Below are 17058 nucleotides of genomic sequence, written 5' to 3'. Positions count from 1 at the left end.
TTCACACCTATGTTTAAACAGCCCCCACCCACCCACAAGGTACATGAGGAAATGGTCATGAGAAACAAATGGAAAGAACAGTCGTAAAGTTCTAGAGTGTGCTCTGCGGGTCAAACCGTGACACACTTTTTGAACGGGTGAAAAAAAAAGTGTCTGAAATTAATGAAAAAGAGGGAATTTTAGCTTCAGCCACAGAGGGGTAGAGGAGATTACACTTCCTAACCAGCACTTAGATCTGCAATTGTTCTCCCTGCTATAAGACTTCACAAAAACTATGCACCCACGACTGCATAAATAACCTTAGGCCACCCTGGTGAAGGTTGAAGTTGCTGGATGTGTGTGCGTGTGTGTGTGTGTGCAACTCGCACAGAATCAGAATCTGAATAGAGTTCCTGCTCTGTGGAGAGGAAAAAAGAAGCATCCTGTGTTCGAAGCTCCAGAGATCTACAGATAGATATCAGGCCTCAACATCCCAGCAGATGAGGAATATGGGGAGGCTCAAACCCAGGCGCCGGTCGGGCCTCCCGGTGTTTATTCTGAACAGAGCGTTGTAGGTGGAAGTGACACCTCCATCTACCTGTTGGATTGATCTATCTCACCATCAGGCATCCTTTCTGAACCACGTGTGAAGCGACTCTGTGGGCTGACTCGATGAAATACGATAAGGTGTTTGTTACAAATGTGTATTTTAACGTCAACTTTTAGGATGCCACAGAATATAAATTCCATTTCCTTCAAATGAGAGTGGAGCAGCCACCAGGTGTCACTTTGCCTGAGGGCTGTTTTTTGTTTTCATCTGGCCTTTCCTCTGGAACTTGTGAACCCTTCCACTCCTGTAGTTCTTGGAAATACGAGTTTGGCTTTCGGAGACACTGGATGTAAACAGTGAGTCACTTCACATCACATGCAGAGTTGGAGATTAATAACTTACATGCAGGTTTGATATTCCTGCTGCTCACGTTTCACTCGCACTGTCGCGCTAGGAAAAAAAAGACTTTTGCACTGAACTGGCAGCTTTTGCTGTTGTCGTTCTCAGTTGGAAAGCGTTGCAGGAATATTGCTGGAGTGGACATTTGACACCTACCTGTAAACAAACACAAAAAAATTGTTGTTCTTATAGGAGTGTATTAAAGTGCTTATAACATGATGCATCTTTAAGAAAGATTAAAGGGTGCCATCATCAGCTGTTAGACCGTGATTCTTTTTTAAGCGTGTCAAAACATTTCAAGATTGTTATCCCAGCATTTCTACAGAGTCAAGAAACAGGACGCGTGTAACGGGCGGGGCTCTGTGATTGGCTGCAGCGGGTTCGCTCAGCTCCAATCAGAGGACGCCGGTGTTTTTTCGCTTCGCTCCTGCGCTGCTATAAATCGGCAGCAATGACGGATAAGAGAATAAAGAAGTGTCGTTTAAAGACGCACATGTGAATCATCCGCAGCCTCGGCGGTTTTCCGGCTCTGCAGAGAAACACTTGGACCGAGGAAGGAGCCGCTCGGACGCCAGCACACGCACACGCACACGCATCAGGTAGGCTGGCTGCACCAAGGATGCTCTGACACACACGTTGCATCCGGAAGAGAGATAACCTGACGCATTTTTTTGGCCACATTCTGCAAATATTTGTGACCTAATCCATAAGAGGCATGATTTTGTTTTGTTTTTTTCTTCAGGATTTTTACATCCTCTTTTCCGTAGCCGGCCATTTCCTCTTTCCTGCTTATAATGGAGGAAACAGAAGCTGCGGCAACAATGAACTTTAAGCAATCTGTTTCATATAACAGTGTTTATCCACATAGGCTATTCTTGTGATCCCGTGAAACATCCCAGTCGATCAGATATTCTCAGAGATCACATCGTATATGACAATGTCCTCGAATTTTCTTCTTACAACCTTTGCTACCTATATATAAAGGTGCCTTGAAAAGTTTGGGTTCTTAATAACGGTCGAGACGCGGTCTGGGGCAGATTGAAATCGCGGTCTTTGTCTGGGGATCGCAGGACTTCCTTTTGAGTGTTGTTGTTGTCAGCGAACAGCTGAGCGTTTTTTTTGGGGGGGGGGGGAACTGATGTTCGCCGATTACTGTGAAAGTAACCTTGCGGTTCCGGGAAAATTGGAGAGATTGGATTTCAAAATAAAAGCACCGATTTTAAAAAAGGTGGTCAACCGGTCGGTTTGTCACGTATTTGATTGGAGCCAAATTAGACGCATTATGTTGGTAAAATAAAAGTCTACATTCAAATTGGAATAAAAATAAATATTTTAGGCAAATTCAGTCTATTTACCGTCATCCCTCTTCGCTGCTGCAAACGTTTAGCTATTTGCTCGGGATGTGTGTTTCGTCACGCTTTTATTTTTGAAAGAGTAACCGGAAGTGAATTATTTTCTTATAGCTGACTTTACGTATTATGCCAGGGAGGACGCAGGGGATGTAGTGTGCGTGCGTGCGTGTGTGTGTGTGTGTGTGTGTCGTGCGGATGATTTCAGTCCAGTTTAGACCAGTTCCTGTGCTGTCCCGTACACAATATACGCAATATATTATGACTTAGTCTCATGGTAATGAGAGATGACGATGGTGATGGTAATGAATTTGAAGCTGATAACAAACCTGTACAACAATTCGAGTCAATTTTATCCGGCTGTTCAAAACATAGTTTAAACTCCCTACTTCAAATATTGAATATCTAGACTCTTAAAATAGTACTTCTCAGCGTGCTAGCTCGTAGCACGTTTGAGTGCAGTAGAAAGGGCAGGGATTTCAATTACGGATTCAAGTCATGTTTAAAATGTAAATAACATGTCACATTAACACCCAATCGCTTGTTTATTTTTTTTTTCATCGCGGTATGTATCTTAATAATGTAAGTACTCTTCGTCTATTAATGACAAAGACGTGTAATAACGAACGGCTGTGATCTCGCGCCGCGCTGGTTTGAACCGGCTGAATCTCGCGCTGCCTTCAGGTACCTCTGAGATTTATGTTTAAGAAAAAAAAATCAAACCTTTTTCCTCTTAAGGGTATTTTTTCCACATCTGGCATGTTTTTAACGTCGTTCAATTGATCGAATGTCAGAAAATGGATTCTAAATTTAGACGTATGGGAAAACAGTCTTAAAACATGTGTTTCATCTCCTTTCGTCAACATTTAAACTTGTTAATATATATGTATATTTATACATAACGCCGTTTCTTGGCCAGTGAGGGTGTCTCCCCCGGTCTGAACGCTACATCAACCTCACGTGTAACTTCAACACAAGCTGCATCACTTGAAACCAATAGGGAAAGAGATCAGAAAATCCAAGAACCAATCAGATAGCTGGTGGGCGGGGCCAGCACTCCTGGAAGGCCTCCTCTTTCTCTATGTGTATTAGTCCTCAATAACATATGTGAAGAACAAAGAAACAAAATTTTACAGAATAAATAAGTACATACAAATATGAATGAGGTTCTCTTTGGGAATGATGAGGATGGGTAGGATCAGGAATGAGTCACTCAAGAAAGACGGCACATGTTGGATGTTTTGGAGAACAGGGTTGGGTCATGGTTGGGTCATGTACAGAGGAAGGATAGTGAGAATCTTGGTGGAAGGATGCTGGAATTCGAAAAACAAGGTCTAGAGGAAGACCAAAGAGAATATTTATGGACATAGTGAGAGAGGATATGAATTTAGTTGGTGTGAGAGAGGAGAATACAGAGAATAGGGTCGGATGGAGAGGGTGGATTTGCTGTGGCGACCCCTGAAGGGAAGAAAATGGAAGAGAAGATACATAAATTACTACGATTATTATCCGAAACACCGTAATTGTTCTCTGAAAATTACGTCATGACTAATGTCTGTCAATGTCAAACACATCACTACCCTTACTCATTATTTCTGTCTTTACCTTCCAGGCTCTTGCAGCTTCCCTCCAGTCCCAGCACCAGTGATCCTCTGACACAGCTAAAATGGCTCCAACCCTGGCCACAGCTTTCTCCCGCCGCTGGTGGATGGCGGTGACGGCCGTCATTGAGAACTTGCTGTTCTCTGCAGTATTGCTGGGTTGGGGATCCCTGCTCATCATGCTCAAGTCTGAGGGCTTCTACTCCTACTTGTGCAAAGCGCCTGGTGAGCTATAAGCCATTTTACTGATATACCTTTCTTACCTACAGAGAAAGCTGCAGGTCAGAAAATAATGGTCCTACACATCAATCTTAAGTTAAATAGAATAAGATGGAGTGTGGGATAAAAATACATTTTTCATTGTCAGTAGTAATAATGGAAGCAATGTACAGCTGTCAATCAAAGGCTGCAGCTCAAATTACAGAGTTTTAAAACACTAAAAAGTCAGAAGCGGTCTGTGATGCCTCCCAGGTGTGTTTTAGGGAGTGTGTGTTTTGGTCCACACACAAGGGCAATTTTACCAAATTTTCTTTTTAACCTTCTCAGTATTTTCAGAGAAAACTTGAGACATGCAGAGAACATGCAATCTCCTCACAGAAAGTTGGAATTGAACCAGAAGCACTAACCACTGTGTCACCTTAAATGGAACAAGAGAGAACATTTGAGCCGTATATGGCTCAGTATGGAATTAAAGAAAATTAAATCTGTCACAGCATCACTAAGCTAACATGAGTAGGTCCCTAAATCCTGTGTTTTAGGGAACTCTCTACTTATTCCTTCAAGGTTACACAAGGCAACATTAAGAACTTCTCATAATTGCATAACTTCTACTGAACTGATGACACGGTATGTCATGTGGCATATTATTAATGCAAATTCCATAAAAGTAATCTAAAAAAAGTAAGAAGAATGAGGATATGTTGACAATTACTGTCCATTTTTACCAAATAATAAATGTGTTAAAAAAAGGATATCATTCCTTAAGTTGAGGTTGAAATGTTTTCTCCATCAAATGTTTTTTTCTGGTCCAAATTACATTTTTGCATTTATAAAAACCCATATTTTTGTAATCACTTGAACCCCAAATTTTATAACAACCATCTACTCAGATGACTCATCGCAGTCCAACTGATCTACATCCATTCTGTGACCAATGTACTCTATGTAACTTCCACCACCGTTCCAACACAATTGCTGCAATCATTATGATCACAATTGTCATGCAAAGAAGTTTCACCAAGCTGATCTTTGGTGATACTGGAGCTTTTATTGATCAGTATTTTCTATACAAACATAACAATGTCAGACTCATTCAGCTCTAACCACACCCTGTTTTAAACTGCATGCATCAGGAACCGACTGCAGCACTCTGGTGGTTCATGTTTAGCAGGTCAAGTGGGATTTTGGAGTTTTAGGGACACAGCAACCACAGGCTTTTTGGGATTTACCTTTGCAAGAAAATACACAGAGGGAGGAGGTGGGATTTCCTCTGGGAAAACCTTTCAAAATGGATGCTCTTAACCAACAGCTTTGATGAGCTCCCAAACAACAAACTTAAAAATGGATCAGGTCATTTTCTTGTCTTTTGTCTTATCACTTTTCATGATGAAAGGCAGCATGGCCTACTGCAAGGAAGATGCCTAGTCTCAGACTATTTTTATCAAAGATAATTCCCCCTTTTTGTTCTAAAAACCCTCTAGGGCAGCAAGTTGATAGAGCTGGGTAACACAAAAATACAGTCACAACATTGCAAACTGATCTTATTTTGCCTATTGATTGGGTGAAACTTCTCACGTGAGATACACAACAGGAACAACAACAGGAATATGGAGACACGGAGAAGTCTTCTTCTGCACTATTATTTAACCTTTTACTGTTTCAGAAATATTTATCTCTCAGTTTCATCAAGCATTATTATTATTATTATCATTATTATTATTATTATTATTGTTATTATTATTATCATCATGATCATCATCATCATCATCATTATTATTGATATTATTATTATCATCATTAATGTTGTTTTTATTATATTTTGAGTAACTGGTGGAATATTTTTTGCTGTTTTCCATGGAATGCCTGGCTAATTTTTACAACACGATTGCTGCCACAGTTGAAAGTAGATGTAAGTCAGATAAAATGACAACAACACTGTTGGGCCACTCAATCACAGTCGTCATCATGTGTGTAGAGACTCCACTGGCAGCATAAAGAGGTGTGAATGAATCTATTCATCGGCGTATTGCTCTCAGTGATAAGTCAGACAGGGAGCTTGGATCCTTTACCATGTGTGTTTGTTTTCCACAATGGAGCGTTCATCGATGCCTGGAAATGTTTGTTTGTATATATTTGGCCATATCACTATCATGTGTTCTAGCTGCAGCAAGGAAAATGTCTGTCAAGTGTCACCTCTCTGTTTGGCAGTGTAAAACAGCTGCATTAACTTCAACCAAACACATTGTAGGTCAGCACAAACCATGCACTGATAGATTATTCAAACCAGCCTGTTAATCTGATGAGGTCTAAATGTGGCTAGTTACCATCTATGGATGCCTCTATTGACTCGCCCTGACCTGCTATGAAGCAAAAGATCAGCAGTTCTTGAGTTTGCAGAGTAATCAGGTCAGGAAGCAGCACCGTACTTGATATTTATGTGTCTGTAAGTGTAGTTCCTGTGTTTGTGTACCTTCTGTGTGAGAATGTGCAGACAGGGAATATTGACCTACTTTTTGGAGATCTTGTGAAAAAGGCTGGCTCATCTAGGCTTTTTTTTTTAGAGGTCAAGTCCAAGATAGGATAATATTTTAAATGTATATTATTTAAAGTCTAAAAGAGAACTTTAAATAACAAAAATCAGAACTTATGTATTCACCAAAACATTTAGTCAAGATTCATTAATGTTGACTTTTTTATTTGGTGGTATTCAAAGAATTAGTAAATTCTTTTAATTTTATCATTTATGTGATTACTGTTGGGTAGTTGATATTCAATAGTTTGCCTCAATATTAGGTATTAATTAAAAAGAGACACTGACAGAGTTTCACCGACAGATTCAGGGAAAAAAGAAATAATGTAATATTATTTGATTTGTCATTTTTATAATTATAGTAGAAAAATATTGTTCAAAGGGGGTATTGATGTGAAGGATAGGTTAAGTGAAGGAAAGCACAAGTGTTTGTAAAACAGATAAGTTGTCTTTATTATTATAGTACAAATATGGCAGGACATAATAATCAATAGTAAATAGAAGAGAAAATGAGAAAATATCAATAGATAATCAATTTAGAGTTCAAATAGATTGGATTTTAATAGAAAAAATAGTAGTGCAAATGAAATGATTAAGGAGAAACTACATTTGAGAGGGTGCCTGACAGAGCCAAGAACCGAGAGTCACTTGAGACCACAGACTTCAGGCAAGAATAAAACGTGACTTGCATGGCCGGGAACCTTTGTGCACGTGACCTGGCAAGAATGTTTTTGTTGCAATCAGAAAACTGAGAGGTTCACCTCCTCTATCTGAGACAGTCACACACAGTCAATATATTTTGATGACCTCAGTGATTCATTATTTTTGCCCAAAGTTGTGTGTGTGTGTGAGTGCTATCAGGTGATTTAAGGGCAGACAGTAGACGGGGAAACCTCTTCGCACATTGCGGTAACCTCCAAACCACACAGGGTGGAGGAAAGATGCACGGTGACGCTTACAGAAGAGGAGGGAGGGGAGGCAGGACTTTGGTGAAATGAACACACCGAAAACCAGCTTTACTTTTTTATTACCTCAAGAATAGTGAGTCACAATGAATCTGCAAAATGACTCATGACGGCCTGTCACTCACAGTCAAGTCATCCATGAAACCCTTGAGTATGTTTGCATGAAAGTGTAAATTTGTGTGAGGCCGCATTTTATTGCCATTTGGGGACCATTGCTGGTTTGAGCATTGACTTTAAATGGACCACAAGTCACAATTGGGGATACTTTACAAGTTTTTAAGGAACAAAATGTGTTTTTTTCTATACTCTATAGTAAAAATATGAAGACAGCGTATCTGCAAATCAATGAAAATTCTCAAGTTTTGAATGGATTCATTCATCAAATGAAGGCCTTACCACCAACAGAGACTAAACACTGTAAATTTTCTTTCTTATGTCATCAATTTGGATAATAACAGTGCATTTTGATGTGAAAATTTACAAACGTGTCTTTCAATATATCAAAAAAAGTTGGAAAAACCCTTAAATAGTGGAACCAACACCTTTTGCTATTCGCTATTTGCTATTGATATTCAGAGACACTCACTATTAGAGATTGATATTAACAATACTCGTTAAGATTTTCATCAATTTGATTTCGTGTAAAGTTGATATAACATTTTCAGATGTACAATGTAGACATATCTATAACCATTACCCTTTGCTCTTGTTCCACTTGCCGTGTATGTATTTTATGAGTGTGTGGGGAGAGGGGGTATTTGCGTCATTACTGACTTAGTTCTGCTTCTGCTTCAGTTTGATGATTCGTCAGTTTCAAGCACCAACAGAGACCAAACACTGTCTCTGAAGCAATATGATGTCCTTACTTACCAGGTTCCGGTTCTATTAATTTTTTAACTGATTTTTAACTTCCCAGTTAGTGTTTTACAGTTACAGTTGCCAATGGCAAGATTTTTCATATAGTCTGCAGTGTCCAAATACTTACTAAGACCAAAGAACTGGAGAAGAAATATCGATAAATGGGTCAATCGTTACAATAACCATGATCAAAATAGAGATCCTTTGTGGCATCCTGAAATGTTGCTATGTCAGCAAGCTGCAATAATAATGCACATAAAATTGCTCCTGAATATATGATCAGACATTAAAACAGGAGCTGCCATTGTCATGTTTTCAATAAGCCACTCCCCTACATACACCCCTGCAGGGTGTAAACAAATAGAGAGATTATGTGAACTGATTTTCAACACCACCTAAGGTAAAGAGTGCCCTCACCAGAGCACAGAGAAAACACATCTTTATGTATTTCCAGTTAACTGATTAATGCCAATCTTTAAGTAGAAAAATAGCATGCACAAAAAAGTCACATTTAATTGGAGAGTATTTCAAACTTTTTTTTTTCTTGAAAGGAACAAAAAAGTATATCTGTGGCTTTCACTCATTGTTTCTTTTTTCATATCCAACACGGACTTAACTGCTCTTCTTCCCTTACTTCTATTTTGCCAGTTCTCCCAAATCAGAAAAGCAGATGGTCAACTGTGTTGTTTACTCAGTGCAGCAAAGGCTTCACTTGAGAAAGAGTTGGGAATGAAAAGACAAAAACACTGATGACTAAGTATGATCCTGTCTTCCCTCCCCCACACACACAAACGCCCCCCGGCCCATCACATCCCCACCCTCCAGACACTAAACATGCGCAAACTGCTGACTCGGCCCCTATTGTTCTACTGGCGGTTCGTCCAACAACAACTCAAGGTGTATAAATTGTTTTCCTCCCCCGTCAGCCTGTATGTTGATACCAGGAGAGTTTCATCTGGAAGCGGCAGCTCTGCTTCGCACTAAAATAGACTCCACGTGAACTCAGTGGGACAGAGATTCAGCCATTGGAGGTCGACTGAACTCCGCCATGAAGGGGGTTCACTTGCTACTATTTCTGGAGCCCGCTTAAATTTCTAATGTTGTTTTCCTGGCGGTCTGCTTACTTGACCTTTAACAGCTCTCCTGTTGATCAGCAGGGCCATTCTTAGACAGGGATCAGCACTCAAATATAGGAAGTTTCAGATTTTTGTTTTCTTTTTTTAATGGGCATAATGACATGATGATTTTTTTTGAAAGGGATAACGGAGTTGCTCGTGTTGAGTTAAAGTTGCGAACCACCCAAATCAACCCGGAATCAATTTGTCTGGCCGAAGAAGGGGTCATTTTTTTTATCAGCCATTGTCCCATCAACCGCTTCTTTGTTTCCTTGCATTCGTGTTCACATTCTTCACTGTTTACCTCTTCGGTTTAGTGTCTTGAGTATCAGGGTGGCGTTCGAAGGCCATGACCTCTACGAAGTCAGGTGATAGTTTTTATAACTGTTACAAAACACTTTTCCATGCAGTGACATATCAAGTGGATTTTTAACATGTCAAACCAAACACATACTTATCAGACACATGTCTGTTTAAAATTTCACTGTCATAGGTATTTTTGGATGGCGGCAGCTATGGGTCAGTCTTTAGTGTTACAGGCAAAAAAAAATAAAAGGGTATTTTTTTTCCCAGAAAGGAGTTTGATTAGATCAGCTTTCATAAATAGGAATTTTATTTCATATCGGAGTATGTGATCCAGCATAAATTTGATTTATTTTTTTCCAAACAAAGTTTTTAATGATTTTAGCCTTTGCTTCTTCAATCAGTATAATCTTTCTGAGGATTAAACTTTTTACCTTTGATTAATTACATTTAGCCTTTCTCTTATTTACTGGAAATTCCAATGGTATCTATCTTGCGTTAATGTGGCTAATATAAAAGTAAAAACAAAATCAAAAATTTTGGCTTCTCAGTGAATTTTAGTGTTTCATCTTTGCAGTATTGCAAATGCATTTTCAGATTCATCTGCATGTGTTTTTCTATTTTCAAATCAAATTTCAAAATAATATAACAAAGCTGAAAGGCTAACACAAATGTGAAGATATTTTACTCAATTGTATTTTGGAAACCAGTCTTTTTTCAGGGTCTCAATTGGACTTGAATGTGAAATTGTGTTATGAGACAATAGTAAGCAGAGTTACTGATACACATCTGACAATTTCTTTTTATCTGTCTCTTAATTTCTCACAGAGAACAGCTCCAATATCAATGTCTCCAACGTGTCCAGTGCTCCTGCTGAGGAGTACCTGCAGATGAATGGATGGCAGATCTGTAAGGACCAGGATGAGATGCTGAACTTAGCCTTCACCGTGGGTTCCTTCCTTCTGTCTGCCATCACCCTGCCTATGGGCATTGTCATGGACAAATATGGGCCACGCAAGCTCCGACTTCTGGGCAGGTGAGATCTGGAGGAAAAGATCTTCCTCTTCCTCTTCCTCTTCCTCTTCCTCTTCCTCTTCCTCTTCCTCTTCCTCTTCCTCTTCCTCTTCCTCTTCCTCTTTCTCTTTCTCTTTCTCTTCCTCTTCCTCTTCCTCTCTCTTCTCTTCCTTTCCCTCCATCCATAAATCTCCTCTTTGGTCTTCCTCTAGGCCTCCTGCCTGGCATTTCCAACCACAGCATCCCTCTATCCATATATGCATTATCCCTTTGTACATGTCCAAACCATCTCCGTCTGGCCTGTTTGAGTTAATCCCCAAAACATGTAATGTGCATTCCCAATACATCATCCTCATCACACCCAAATAGCCCTCAACATTTTCATTTCTGCCTCCTGCCTTTCCCCATTGAGACTTAAAATCATCCACCTTTATCTCCACTCCTTGTTCCCTCACTATTCCACTCTGGACGAGGAATGGATCTTCTCTTTCCCTTAAATGCGATATGACTTAGTGTGAATCTGCTTGACATGAATCCCTTCTTTTGTAAACATCTAGCACTTTATGTTCCAGCGCCTGCTTCGCCTTCTCCTGCCTCCTCATCGCCTATGGAGCCAGTGATCCAAACAGTAAGTAACTCATAGAAATCTTATTCCCTGTGTCATTCGTTGTATCATTCACATATCTTTAATTTGATGTTGTAACGTGTTTCTTTCGATATGAAATTTGGATGCCTTTTGTGTTTTAAGTCATTAAAAGTTCAAAAAACAGTTATTTGTCTCAGTGCGATGCTGCTTGTTGACTGATTCAACTGGTGCGGTGTCCATATGATTAATTTACATGTCCTCCTGCAGGTCTGTCCATCTTGATCTTCTTTGCCTTGGCAATGAATGGATTTGGCGGGATGTGCATGACCTTCACCTCTCTGACGGTAAGAGCATTGCAAAATCTGTCAAAAATCACTTATCATTTATACATTGTTGGGATGAAAAATTCAATAAATTATCTTTAAACAGGATCATCACTGAATTGAATGAATGTGTACATTTTCCTCAAACTTGAGCTTCTTGACACCCCTGTGGTTTTAATAGATACAGTCCCACTTATATAAGGATAAGGGATATTGTTGGTTTTGGAAGCTTGCTTTTTAACACGTTTTGTATGAAGATAATTTATGCAAAATATTTTTTGTCGTATTTGTTCTGTTAGTCATAAAACAGCTGTCACTTTTCAAATTTATGAATACTTAGTTGTGGTTCTCTGAAATGTTTTTTATGTTTTTTTGTGCGTAATACATCACCATGTCCAGTTAAAACAGTATCAAGATGTACCAAATAAGATACCTTACTGAAGGCCTACTCAAGATTTGAAAATACATGTTTTTAAAGACCTCGCACTGGACATTTTTGCTTTATGATATTTCACGAGCCAGTGACTGACCGAAAAAAAAATCATCTGGTCAATCAGTGCAGTCGCAGCTCAAAAAAAAAAAAAAGAGGAGGTCAGCTGTGAAACAGCTTCGTTTTTGGAAGAGGCGGGAGGCGACAGCATCAGATGCTGCTGAAATGAGGGGACAGGCGGGAACAGAGAGGCAGACAGGCAGATGCATAAGAGAGAGTAAGAACTTTAAGGACTGTAGGATATGGTGGGAGAGGAGACGAGAAGCCAGTGGTCAGGATGATCTCATCTGACAGAGAAATTGCTGCATCATGGGAGAGGCCGCATAAGAAAGAGAGCGATGAAGAGGGAGAGGGAGGGAAAGATTTATTATTCACTCCCCCTGCCGTTGCTGCTGGCTGCACTGGCTGACAGCCAAAGACAAGACCTCTCCCCATTATTAATTTATCCTCACACACACTCACATACATCACTAAAGTGTGTGACGCCGCAAGTCTGCACGTGTGTTTGGCTGTGTCTCAGACATGAAAATCCAGGAAATAATAAAAATATGAGGATACAGAAGCACAGAAATTCAAATGAGCACAAAAACAGTAAGGAGCAACAAGAGAACTGAGTGTATGTGTGTGGATGTTTGCGTTCGCTTCCCCCACCCATGTTTTGTTGTTTCCTATTTGGGTTGCCTGTTGGGACCCCAGCATACACACACGCACACACACATGCACAAGCGTGCCGACAAAAGTTGCTCAGCTGGTTTCTGCCCCCAGTCTCTACTAGTCTGCTTTTGTCTTCTCCAGTTTCAGGTCCTTGTTCTCAGCGAAGCCCCACCTGCACACTGTTTTCAATTCTCCACTGTGTGTGTCGGTTCAGTGAGCAGGACAAGTTATGTTTCCCCGACGGTCATGTTTGCGCATGTGTGTGTGTGTGTGGCATCGGTGGTTGTTTTCAATTCAGGGAGACTTGCTCAATTTCACCAAAGGTTGTGTTTTACTTCTGAAGGGCCTTCACACATCCTTTGGCCTTTGGCTTGTCTCTCTCTCTACAGTCCCAATCTCATTTCCTTCTAGCGAAATTTGGTTATGCTGAAGATGAGAGGGATTTTTTTCCTCATTCATGTATATTGTATATATAGAAATAAATCTACATAAAGATATACATCAGCAACTACAGTGCACATGAAATTCTCCCTTTGCACTTGTCAAAGCCTCCCTTTACATCTGTGATTGGTGGGCACTGAAGCTCTGCTCTGCCCTTATCTGATGCACTTTAATGGGAATTGCCCCTCCCGCCTGTATTTTTATCTCGCCACTGCCATCTTGAAACCCTCTTGTACACCTCAAACCTCTCTCGCTCACACACACACACACACACACACACACACACATACACAGACACAGACGTGTAATAACACACACAGCACACTGTTGTCTGTGAAGGACCAAGGGCAAAAAGAAGTGGCTTGGACTATTTCTAAATTCCTTCAGATGGCAGTGTGGGTTGTTTATCAACTGCCCACTATGAATAAAAATATTGTACAAAAGATGCTTGTGAGACGCACTACAAGAAGGAAACCCTTTCCCTTTTGGTCAAAAACGCAACCAAGGCAAGCTCATTCCTGCTCCTTATCGGTCCTTTAACTTCTGAGACCGTTGATCTTTCAGACAAAGGCCATTTGTCTCCATTCATGTCGCCCCCAAAATTACTCCATCTATAGAGAGTTTGAAAGAAAGAGAGAGATGCATTCATCGGTTTTAGCTGGTACATCCCCCCCATAGGAAGAGAGAAAATGAAATGTGATGAAATGGAGCGTCACGTGCACGTGTGGCTTTGTGCGGCGGTGTGAATATCACGGCATCTCGGGCTGCTCCAGTTCATCGCTGGATCTAGGTTGAAAGCTACAAATCTCTTCCAGACATATAGAGGTCTTTACATTTCCACCCTGGTGGAAAAACTCACACACTTCTTTTGGATTTCAAAATGAAAGTGTGCCAGTTTCAGGCCAAAAGCCATAAATCTCTAATGCGAGGGAGCAAACGATGATGTCAGGACAATGAGGGTATGCAGTCTGGCTTTTGCCAGCTGCTGTTTGCTGATCTAACAGCCCAGTTGGCTGCACTTTATGATGGATGGCGTCTTGTCCTGTGCGTCAGGACAGGACCGGTCAGAGCTGGTTCGCAATGCCTCGGCCACTGAAGTTTCCACTTAATGCAGTAAAGCCTCATCCTTCAGTTTTTTTTTTTTCTTTTCACAAACAGGCTTTCTCCTGTTTCCTTTTTCTGTCCCCCCCCCCCTTCCTTTTGGCTCAGCATGTTTTATCACCTCCCAGTCTTCTTTGTCACATTGCATTGTACCTCTTCACTTCCATATTCAGCATTCAGCACACACTCTTATCCAAAGTTACTCACTGACACGTGCAGAAATGCAAGACAGCCAAAAGTCTGCAGACATAAGGGAAAATTTAACCAAACAATTATTTATACACGTTTGAGAGTAGTGGAGTTCACTTACAAGATGTAGAAATGGGGCAGCTGAATTTATTTCACACCCTGGTTATTATTTATTATTATTATTTTCACATACTGTATGGTTAGAAGTATAAGATTTCTAAGAGTGTAGATTTCAGTTCACAGAACTGAATTTCCTGAAGGTCAGATAGAGTGAAATATCACTCACAAGCAAACACTGAAATACATAACGCAGGAGCCGCTCACGTGGCATGAACTAATAACATTCTCCAAGATTCACAGCTAGATGAGTTTCCACAGGCTCTGGAGATACAAAGAAATATATGATTGTAAATCCTACATTTGATTAACACCTGCCTTGTCGGAACCTTGACAATTTTACTGTAATATGCTTTGTAGTCTCCACACCTCACCTTTGATTGGATGGGTATATACTGAGGCATTATGTGAGCTTTATGCCAAGAAATTAAAGTGACTTCAAATGTTGGAATCAACATCAATGTTTTCTAGGGAGAAATAGCCAAATTTTGGTGAAGTGAGAACTTCCTCTTGCATTTGCACTAGTTTTCTGTGTGGTTTGGAAATGTATACATGAGAATGGAGTTGAGAGCTCATCACCCGACAAAGCTCAATATCGCAGTCAACTAGGACCTGCTTAATGGTCTAAACAAGAGGTGCCAGGATACAGTCATAGGTCAGGTCAGTAGACCAGACAATGGTCTCAGTTCAATACAGTCTTGACTCATCAAAAAAAAATCACACGCCTTCTCTAGATTCTGCATTCATATGCATCTTATCAGTTAAATGTCATTAATATGATGCCAGGATAACTTGAGTTTTTCGAGTTTTTTTTTGCAGGGCTTTCATCATACATAACAGGTCTACATCGCACTGTGAATAAATTGACAAAGTTGCTAGAATTCTTTTAAAATGGTCTCCCTCTCCATTCATTGTAGTCCTTCCAAAGCTGTCCTCTCCTAATGTCTTTCCAGATATTTTTCAAGCGAGATTTTTTTTAATTCATTTCGGGGTTTTGCTGTTTTTTTTTTCATTTGTGTGGTCTCTTTATAATCCACTCTGTAATCCTGAACACACTGACATGCTGAGTCATGACAAACACCATTAAGCTGCCTGGAAACCAGTGAAACAGAACCCTGAAATACTGAAACGCTGAAAATAATCTTATTGATTTTTTCCTCTGTCCTCTGAAACCTTTTTTTTTTCTACATTTACAGGGATCTTTGCAATCCCCCACATCGCATAGACACTCATCCACCCAGCACCCAACACATCCATACTCCCCCACCCCACCATCCCATGCACCTGTTATCAACTGAACCCTGCTACCGAACCCTGATCTCTTATCACTAGGTGACTGCTGTAAAGCTAAAATAGACCTGTCCAAACACTGAGCCCATCTGTTTGAACCCTGTCTCTGTCTGCATGGAGACGCTGCAACTACAGAGCCAACAAAAGATCTATTCAGGAACAACACAACAACAAAGTAGTGGGCGGTTGTTATTATTTTAAAGAGGTTTCAATCAACACTGCTTTTTACTTGACAACCCATGAACATAAAATGAAGATGCAAAAATATGACATTTGACATTGGCCATAATTGCAAACTCCTGGACATTTTTTTGACTACGAAAAACAAAATGAACCCTAACCCTAACCCTAACCCTAGCCCTCCTCAAGGACTGGGCCTTTAATAACAACTCAATCTGTACTAGCAATTCTAGCAAAACCCGTGAGGAACATAAGACGCAACATTCTGATTTTAAGGTAATGTTTAGCTAACTGTAGCCTGATATCATACTTTACTGCTATATAAGGATAAGGGGTATAATGATGATTATAATAATACTATTGATATATAATGATTGAATTGATTATAGCAGTTATATAAACAATATTAATGAATTAAAATGCATTTTAGATATTTAGGAGTAAACAACCCATGAAAATCAGTGAATGAGTAGTTTAGAGGAGTATTAATAATATTGTATATGCAATGCTTCATAAACTTTACGATTTAGGTTTGTGCAGTGGTAATGGCTGGCTTTGTCTGTTATGTGTCAGTGTCTGAAGCCACGTAATCTTCCCATTTAACTGTCACAGTTAAACTGTGGGTCTGACGTACTTGTTATTGACTGAATCTAGAACACTGTTATCTGCTGTGTTTCATGACTGGCAGCTGCTCTTCCTTTTAACGCACAGTCTTTTTTTTTTTATTCATTAAAACCACTAATCCAGTCTTTAATAGGACAAGACCAAACCTGTTAGTGACAAGATTTGGGAAGCTAGTAATTCC

At 40.0% G+C, this 17058-nt stretch overlaps 1 protein-coding gene across 2 annotated transcripts in view; it reads left to right on the top strand.

The window, feature by feature from the left end:
• Positions 1-1373: 1373 nt before the first annotated feature.
• The window catches only part of LOC147235301 (large neutral amino acids transporter small subunit 4-like), a 28820-nt gene continuing 13135 nt past the window's right edge, over positions 1374-17058 (top strand). For both annotated transcript variants that reach the window (XM_086142380.1, XM_086142371.1), the window contains exons 1-5: positions 1374-1527; positions 3890-4103; positions 10697-10904; positions 11455-11510; positions 11736-11812. In XM_086142380.1, the coding sequence (XP_085998506.1) occupies positions 3944-4103; positions 10697-10904; positions 11455-11510; positions 11736-11812 (501 nt within the window). In that variant the 5' untranslated portion in view covers positions 1374-1527; positions 3890-3943. The remainder of the gene's footprint in view (positions 1528-3889; positions 4104-10696; positions 10905-11454; positions 11511-11735; positions 11813-17058) is intronic.

Source organism: Fistularia commersonii, chromosome 3 (assembly GCF_037954325.1).
Source record: "Fistularia commersonii isolate RoL2024-O1a breed Wild chromosome 3, RoL_Fcom_v1.0, whole genome shotgun sequence".
NCBI lineage: Eukaryota > Metazoa > Chordata > Actinopteri > Syngnathiformes > Fistulariidae > Fistularia > Fistularia commersonii.
This window is presented reverse-complemented; position numbering and strand designations above follow the sequence as displayed.